Source organism: Branchiostoma belcheri, unplaced genomic scaffold (assembly GCF_001625305.1).
Source record: "Branchiostoma belcheri isolate BF01 breed outbred unplaced genomic scaffold, Haploidv18h27 scaffold31, whole genome shotgun sequence".
NCBI lineage: Eukaryota > Metazoa > Chordata > Leptocardii > Amphioxiformes > Branchiostomatidae > Branchiostoma > Branchiostoma belcheri.
In genome coordinates this window covers 1,025,853-1,034,597 of record NW_017803921.1, presented here as the reverse complement: position 1 = coordinate 1,034,597, position 8,745 = coordinate 1,025,853, and the positions used below count along the sequence as shown (strand labels likewise).

General features: G+C 44.0%; 2 protein-coding genes across 2 annotated transcripts in view; one reads left to right on the top strand and one right to left on the bottom strand.

The window, feature by feature from the left end:
- Positions 1 to 1,837: 1,837 nt before the first annotated feature.
- Positions 1,838 to 4,124, bottom strand: LOC109474447 (leucine-rich repeat-containing protein 15-like). The gene is made up of 2 exons (XM_019774740.1): positions 4,119 to 4,124; positions 1,838 to 3,604 (listed from the first exon to the last, which is right to left on the bottom strand). The coding sequence occupies exons 1-2, from the start codon at positions 4,122 to 4,124 to the stop codon at positions 2,081 to 2,083; spliced, it is 1,530 nt and encodes a 509-aa protein (XP_019630299.1). The 3' UTR covers positions 1,838 to 2,080.
- A 1,789-nt stretch (positions 4,125 to 5,913) lies between these two features.
- The window catches only part of LOC109474445 (leucine-rich repeat-containing protein 15-like), a 3,815-nt gene continuing 983 nt past the window's right edge, over positions 5,914 to 8,745 (top strand). Inside the window, exons 1-3 of the mRNA XM_019774739.1 lie at positions 5,914 to 6,011; positions 6,997 to 7,137; positions 7,545 to 8,743. Coding sequence (XP_019630298.1) covers positions 7,132 to 7,137; positions 7,545 to 8,743 — 1,205 coding nt within the window. The 5' untranslated portion in view covers positions 5,914 to 6,011; positions 6,997 to 7,131. The remainder of the gene's footprint in view (positions 6,012 to 6,996; positions 7,138 to 7,544; positions 8,744 to 8,745) is intronic.

The window sequence follows — 8,745 nt, the reverse complement described above, 5'->3', positions numbered from 1 at the left end:
GCATTTTAACATGTGCTGTTCATAAGGAAAATATATATTAGAACTTGCAATCTATGCTAACTTGGAGAGGTGATATCATTCAAACACCTGCATAAGGCCAACACAACTTTTATGTTGTGTTGGTTGCATTGAACTCCTGTAATGTTAATGCAAAGTTGTATGCATGAATCGGACATTGCAATAGGGTAAACGTGGAAAATTTATAAAGGTATACGGTCTCCAAACTCCAGTCTCATACATAGAGTTTATACTCAGTAAAATATCTGCAATCCAATACCTTCATCTTGACTGATCGCTTGTTGAAGTGAGTAGACTGATTCGCAGTGACCGCGTCACCCTGACTCAGTGGGTTTCTTTTGATATTCCGGATCACAGCTGTTTACTGTGTTTGGCATTCTGTGGAGCAAAGAAGGGAAGCGGTCAACATATTTTCTATTTTCCACACAAACGGCAAGTTATTATTAGTAAAGTCATCCAGAATGTTAATGTACGAACAGTCCAAACTATAGAGTTCAGCAGCATAGGCGACGTCCTCGCTCCTCCATGGTTCAAGGACAGGTTACATAAATATTCTCCTCACGAATTGATTTTTTCATTCATGGCTGGTGAACGGCTTGGAGGGATGACTAGCATGACTGTCGACAAAGTTTTTACGTTTTTGTTTTTTTTTAATTTTAAGTCACAGACAGCTGGGAGATTACCCCCCAATACACCCACGACTTCCCAGAATGCCCTCAGTTGGCTGTATGTACCAAACCAGTCGCATGACGAATGTGACGAATGATGCCATTACATGTTGCCACCGTGATGCACGTATCAAACGTACTTTCCCTGAAGCGTTTTAATGGGCGTGCAAGCGAGGCTTTTTTTTCAGGGTAGAATTCGCCAGAAATAGCGTAAATAATCTATTAGCTGGGAGAGCGAGCCTAGGTAATTAAGGTAATTAAAGGGTAATTAACATTGCTCGGGCAAATGCGAACTACCCTGGCAAATCAGCCGTTTTAGTAGACGACGTAGAGACTACAAACATGCATGCATTCGTTATACATGTACATGCTAAGGGCCGTCCCTTTCCCAGGCACATAGATTTCTAACCTCTTTGGCACAATCACTGAATGCATATGAATATTGGCTTAAGTAGTTTCCAAACCATGTTTAACATCAACCAGCAGTCTTCAAGAATTTTGTCTGTACTGTCCGCACCGTTCGTTGTTCGCCCACGGATGATATCTGTGTCTGATCCCGTCCTTATGACTCAATGACGTGTGTGATCTTACGTTAGAGCTATCACGCCATATCAGGTTTTAGAACTGCAGCAACTGCAATATTGTACTTGTAGAGATAGAACGGTTCGACTACTTACCACTGGAACTTGGCGTCTCTGGAGCTGGTGCGAGATCAACCCATAAGCTGGGCCTCTCACGGGGTGAGTTATGCCAAGGGCAGCAGTAACGTTAGTGTAACGGCCGTGAACTTCGACCTAGGTAATGAGCACTTTCGACAGCACGTGAACCTGAACGTATTGCGCCTGCGTTAAATCCACTTTGGCAGACCGTATTCGCATATCAAAGAATGGCATCCCGTCGTTTATAAATGTTGTGTTGCCACTGCAACGGGCAAAGTTCTGATGCATCGTTGACCAAACATCCAATAAAAAAGCATGAAAACTCCTAGCATTTACCAGGATTCAGAAGCGACTGGACAGTGTTACAATTGGGCATAAGAGTAGAAATATACTAGTTCACGCCCTTAGTATGTTTCTCAAACGTTATTTAACTGAGAGTCTGAGACTATTTCTTGTACATCAACACAGGGACTACGCCCTTAGCATCTTTCTCAAATGTGTTTATTTCTTGCACAACATCAACACATCAACTAGTTACACTACTCCGCTTCCCTAGTATTATGTGGCATTCAAAACCTGACTTTATTTCTTCACGGCATCAACACCAAAACATGCAGGACTTTTACTACATGCACTTCATCTTTCTCAAATGAGAATCGTCTAGGCAAGGGGACGTTCGTACAAGTATATTTCTATGGTGATGCTAGCTTAAGCCGTAAATATCGTGCTGCTATCTCAGTAACTTATAATGATATTAGACAACAAAGCAAGGACCGATAAAGCTACCCAACCTATATGGTTGAAGCAAAACATTCTAGGAGCGGCACAAGTCAAGGCATCCTTTGGGACTTCATCAAGAGAATCGAACCAGAAGCGAAGCGGACTATTACACTCTAGTTTCGAACCGACCCAGGAAAACTCTGGGCAGTCGTACACAGGTTTCCACTCACAAGTACAGTCAATGCTAATTTCCCACAAGACCGTCGATACGTTCTTGGTAGGGAGCATTCCACAGGTTATGTTAGTCAGTGGGTTATCCTCTAGATATATGTTTTCTATTCTTGGGAGGCCGTCAAATGTACCGCTCTCGATGACGGAGAGTTTGTTGTCGTCCAGATACAGATATCGGAGCATTTGCAAACCACGGAAAATGGTAGAAGGCAGGCTTTTCATGCCGTTTCCTTGCAGATATATATACCAGACGTTTTGAAGGTCTCTGAAGATGTTACCATCGAGATTATCTAGTCTATTGCCGTCTAGATGAAGGAACTTGAGAGAGGTAAGGTTGTCAAATATACCGGGTGGTAGATATGTGAGATCGTTTGCCTGTAGCTCAATTTGCCTTAATTTGGGGAATGTACTGAAAATCCCCGGCTCTATTCGCACGATAGAATTGTTAGCTAAGGTGAGCATTTCCAACTTGGGGTGCTCACCAAAGCTGGCTCGGTTTAACTCAACCAGCACGTTGTGATCTAGATGGAGTAAAGCCAACTTGTCGAGGCCAACAAAAAGGTTGTTTGGAAGAGAATCCATGCCGTTCGCTTCAAGTTTAAGCTGAGTGAGATTGGGAAATCCGCTGAACATGGCCGCTCTTAAGTTCCCCAAATCGTTACCGTTTAAATCTAAAGTCACAAGATTGGAAGGTAAGGCAGCCAGAGTGTTGTCTATGTTCATTATACCATTCCTGGCTAGACCCAGTTTACGGAATGACAAGCCCCTAAAAATATCTGAAGGCAAATGGGAAATCTTATTATTATTGAGATCAATTGATACTAGACTTGACAGGTCCCGAAATATGCCAACACTCAAGCTCGATATCATATTGCTTTCGAGATGCAAGTACTTCAATTCTGTCAGGTTTCTAAACACACCCACCTCCAAAGTCTCTAACTCGTTGGTGTTCAACCATAGTTGCTCAAGAGTGTCGGATTGCCAATCGAAAGACCCGACTTCAATGGACGAGATTTTATTATCAGAGAGCAAAATGTCGGTCACCTGGGAAAGACCGGCAAATGAGGTTTTCGTGATTGACGTGAACTTGTTACCCCAGAGTTCTAGAATGTAGGTATCGTTTGGAATACCAGTTGGCAGTTCTGTCAAGCCTTCATAGCTACAGGTGACTTGGTGCGTCAGACATCTGCAGGCGAGGCTGTTACAGGCTTCGACAGGTGTTCCGTGCACAGGAATCAGGTGCGTCATCAGAAGCAGTGCACACACTGTTCTTGCAGCCTTGAAGAACGTGACGAAACCTTTCGGGTCCTGAAATTGTAGTATACAACTCAATAATGGTGATGTCATGTCATGGGAAGCGAGTAGTTCATACCTTTTTTTCATTTCTCCGAAACAGCTACAGGTTACATATCTTATTTCAAGTAGTGCTGGATTGGGGCATCATTTTCATTTTGGCCCCTCAAATTCAAGGTACGTATGTGATAATTTTATTTGTAACGAAAAACTTTGCATTAACAATACATGACTTGGACCATGAACAGGATCATTGAATTATACCGTCTCGCCAAGTTAGCCGAATTGCAACTTCTAAAAAAATATATATATATATATACACACACACACACACACACACACACACACATACATATATATATATATATATATATATATATATATATATATATATATATATATATATATATATATATATATAGTTATACCTGTAAATGACATTGTAATCGGGCGACCTTGCAACATTTACAAAACCCTAGTCTCATACATAGTCTGGTGAATACTTAGTAAAATATCTGAAATCCAATACCTGCATCGCTTGTTGAATTGATTAGAATGAATCGCAGTGACTGTGTCACCCTGACACAGTGTTTTTACGATGACAGCTGTCACTACGGCACTGCTTGGCATTCTGTGGAGCGAAGGAGAGAGGCGGTCAACATATTTTGTTTTCGCCGTGGCTATATACACTCCCGGTGTGTATATAAAAGACAGATTTTATATACACTCCGAAATACTAGCCTCCTTGGTAGGCCCAAAACTTGGGTTTTTGTGAGTGTTTGAGGATTCAGGGGCACCAAGTTTAAACCTCGGTCTTCAAGTTTATCTTATTGGATGATGAAAATCAGAAAACAACACGGAAATCTCCACCGAAGTTCGGTCAAGCGGACCGCCCCGCCCCGCTTGCGCGGGGCCCGGGACCCTCCGCTCCCGGCGGCGGCGGCGAGACCGGTCGCGCGCCCCTGGCGTCCTCGCTACCTGGTTGATCCTTTTTTGTTTTCACTATAAACGGCAAGTTATTGTCATCAAAGTCATTCAGAATGTTAATGTACGAACAGTTCAATCTATCAGAGTTCATCTGCATAGGCAACGTCCTCTTCAAGGGCCTTCAACGCGAGGTCACATGAATATTCTCCGTATGAATCATTGATGGTTGGAGGGACAGAACTGGCATGTTTTTTAAGACACAGATCAGCTGGATTAGCCCCGACATATCCACGACTATTCCAGAATGTCCTCAGTTGACTGTATGTAGCAAACCAGTCGTATGACGAATGTGACAAAATGATGTCGATACATCTTGCCACTGAGACACACGAATCAAACGTACTTTCCCTGAGGCGTGCAAGCGTATCTCCACCGAAGGCCCTTTTTGAGAGGGCTACCAGTATAGACCGTAGAATTCGCCAGAAATAGCGTAAATAATCTGTTGGATAGGAGAGCGAGCCGCGGGAGTACCAGTTAAGGCCCAGTTAAGGGTGATTAACATTGCTCGGGCAAATGCAAACTACCCTGGCAAATCAGTAGAGACTACAAACATGCATGCATTCCATGCCAACGGGTCCCTCCCTAATTTCCCAGGCACATAGCCAGATTTCTATTAAACCTCTTCGGTACAATCACTGAATGAATGAATGAATATTGGCTTAATTGAGGTCCAAACCAAGCTGAGGGCGCCCATCATCATCACAGTCTTCTAGAATTTAGTCTGTACTGTCCACATGGGTCATTCGTGGATCATGTTTTGGGGCCTTAACGTTTGTCTGGCCCTCATCATCACCTCAATGATGTGATGTTGCGTTTAATAGAGCTATCACGCCATATCAGGTTTAGAAGTGCAGCAACTGCAATATTGTACTTGTACTGTAGAGATAGAAGAACGGTTCGACTTACCACTGGTGGTGCCTCTGGAGCTGGTGCGAGATCAACCCATAAGCCGGGCCTCTCATGGGGTGAGTTAGGCCAAGGGCAGCAGTAGTGTAACGGCCGTGAACTTCGACGACCCCCCCCCCCCCCATATACACAGACTCCCCCATCAGCAGTACCCACTTAATCCACAATGATGACAATGTGCAGGGGCGTGGAGCTACCCAGGGAGCTACCTAGCCTCTACCAGGCTTCGGGAGGTCGACGGAAAGAGTAGAAACTGGCCAAATAAAGACTGAGATAACATGCTGGGGGAGTTGGTCCGCTAGAAGAGTACAGTTTTCTGCACCCGGCATGTTATCTCTCTCTTGGCCAATTTCTATTGACCCTCCCGAAGCCTGGTAGAGGCTAGGAGCGACCCTCAGTAACCCGGATGCAATACGTCAGTGCGATCGTGTTTTCCGCGCCATTCCGGAGCCCGGGCGTGGGCCACTGCGAGGGTCTTCCACAGAATATATAGAAAGGGACGTCTCGTTTTCGTCGCGTACATAATTTGGTACGTACAAAACAACGTTCACGTCTAGAATGCTTAGTATTGTTGATTGTAATTGTGATTTTAAGAAAGCTGGTCCCTGAACATTATATTATTAAACGTGCCTGCATTTGCCAGTGAGCATGCAGATGAGCGTCATCCGGAAGGTGAAATGCCTGACATACTTTATTCATGTTTTTCTACCTCAATGCTTTATTATACAAATTGTCTTCTTCTTTTTTAACAGCAAAGATTCTATGTGCACCAGTACAGATGTGTGGAATGCCATCCTTTGCTCTGTTTCACTCACAGCCGCGATGATAATCAATATTGCCCTGCGTTGATTTCATAAGCATCGTCCTATAAATCTGGCGCCTGTGTGAAAAAATTATGAATGAATGAAAGACCTTTATTGTACGCTTGTGCTCTAACGAGCTAAGTACAGGTCATGGGTAGACAGGGAAAAGAAAACAGTAATGACACTTACATACTATATAAGCTAATGTGTTCATAGGTCACTCAGCCCAGCCCATATCTGGGTATATAAATAGGGAGAATGATTTGCCTGTGAGTTTACTCAGCCCAGGCCCATAGCTTTATTAACTGGGAATAGCTGTAGGGAGAAGGATAATGCCTGTGACTGAGAAGAAGAGAACAGATGGTACATGTATTCTCGCTCCATGTTGATATCCACGTGGTGACCTTCGGTGACCCCATTTTTGCCGACTTCTGAAGAAAGCCACGTGTGGGGCACGCCGATAGAAACGTTCCAGGGAAAGTTCATTTGATGATGAGGGTGTGTGGGGGCAACACTCGTCGTGGAGTCGTGTGGCGTAGCGTTAGAGTGCTCCAATCGAACCAAGAGGTCCCGGGTCGAGTCCTGGCATGACACCGAGCGCTGATAATTCTAGCTGTTTATTTTGGTTCGTGCTTCATCATCCTGAATTACTTACTTAACTTGCCGTTTTTTAGTAAAATATGTTGACCGCTTCCCCTCTTTGTTCCGCAGAACGCCAAGCACCAGTGTACACGGAGATCGATCGCGACCTCGTCCCAAAATAACCAGTGTGTTAGGGCAAGGGCTAGTCAGGGTGACAAGGGCACTGCAATTGATTCTAATCACTTCAACGAGCGCCCAATTAAGATGCAGGTATTGGATTGCAGATATCTTAACTATGTATGTATTGCAGATGTATATAACTATGTATGGAGATATTTTAACTAACACTAGAGTTCGGAGATCGTTAATGCATTAGCACATTTTCCACGGTCACCCGACCACAATATTATGAACAACAGATTTTGAGAGCTTGAACTTCTGCAAGTTCTGGTGAGATGATATAATTCAAAGACCTGCACAAGTCTATATGTTGTGTTGGCTGCGTCACCCATGTTATGTTAATTTCGTTAAGGAATTACCAAACAGCACAATTACACCTACGAAAGCCAAAATGCAAATGAGTGATGCCCAAGTCCAAAACTACGGGAAAAATTATATTGATTTGTGTATTCTCTGACATTGAATCGCCATTATTGAGCTCTATACTTCAATTTCAGGGCCCGAAAGCTTTCGCCACGTTCTTCAAGGCTGCAATAGCAGTATGTGCACTGCTTCTGATGACGCACCTGATTCCTGTGCACGGGACACCCGCCGTAGCCTGTAACAGCGCCGGAGAGAGCCTCGCCTGCCAATGTCTGACGCACCAAGTCACCTGTAGCTATGAAGGCTTGACAGAAGTGCCGACTGGTATTCCAAACGATACGAACACTCTAACACTCTGGGGTAACAAGTTCACGTCCATTACGAAAGCCTCGTTTGCCGGTCTTTCTCAGGTGTCCAACATTTTGCTCTCTGGTAACAAAATCTCGTCCATTGAGGTCGGGTCTTTCGATTGGCAATCCGACACTCTTGAACAACTTGCGTTGAACAACAACGAGTTAGAGACTTTGGAGGTGGGTGTGTTTAGAAACCTGACAAAATTGAAGTACTTGCATCTCGAAGGCAATATGATATCGAGCTTGAGTGGGCTCCTTCGAGGGCTGTCAAGTCTAGAATCAATTGATCTCAATAATAATAGGATTTCTGCTTTGCCTGCAGATGTTTTTAGGGGCTTGCCATTGCGTAAACTACGCCTAGCCAGGAACGGTATACTGGACATAGACAACATTCTAGCTGCCCTACCCGCCAATGTAAGGACTTTAGATTTAAACGGTAACGGTTTGGGGAACTTAAGAGCAGCCATGTTCAGCGGATTTTCCAATCTCACTCAGCTTAAACTTGAAGCGAACGGAATGGATTCTCTTCCAGAAAATCTTTTTCTCGGCCTCGACAAGCTGACTTTACTCCATTTAGACAACAACATGCTGGTGGAACTAAACCGGAGCAGCTTTGGTGACCACCCCAAGTTGCAAATGCTTACTGTTGCTAACAATTCTATCGTAAGAATAGAGCCGGGGTTTTTCAGTACATTTCGTGAGTTAGTGGACATTAATCTACAGGGCAATGACCTCACATATCTACCGCCCGGAACATTTGACAACCTTGATTCTATCGAGTTCCTTAATCTGGACGGCAATAGACTAGATACTCTTGATCGAAACGTTTTTAGGGGCCTTCAAAACGTCTGGTACATATATCTGGGAGAAAACGGCATGAAAAGCCTGCCTTCTACCATTTTCCATGGTTTACAAATGCTCCGATATCTGGATCTGAACGACAACGAACTCTCCGTCATTGAAGACGGTACATTTGACGGGC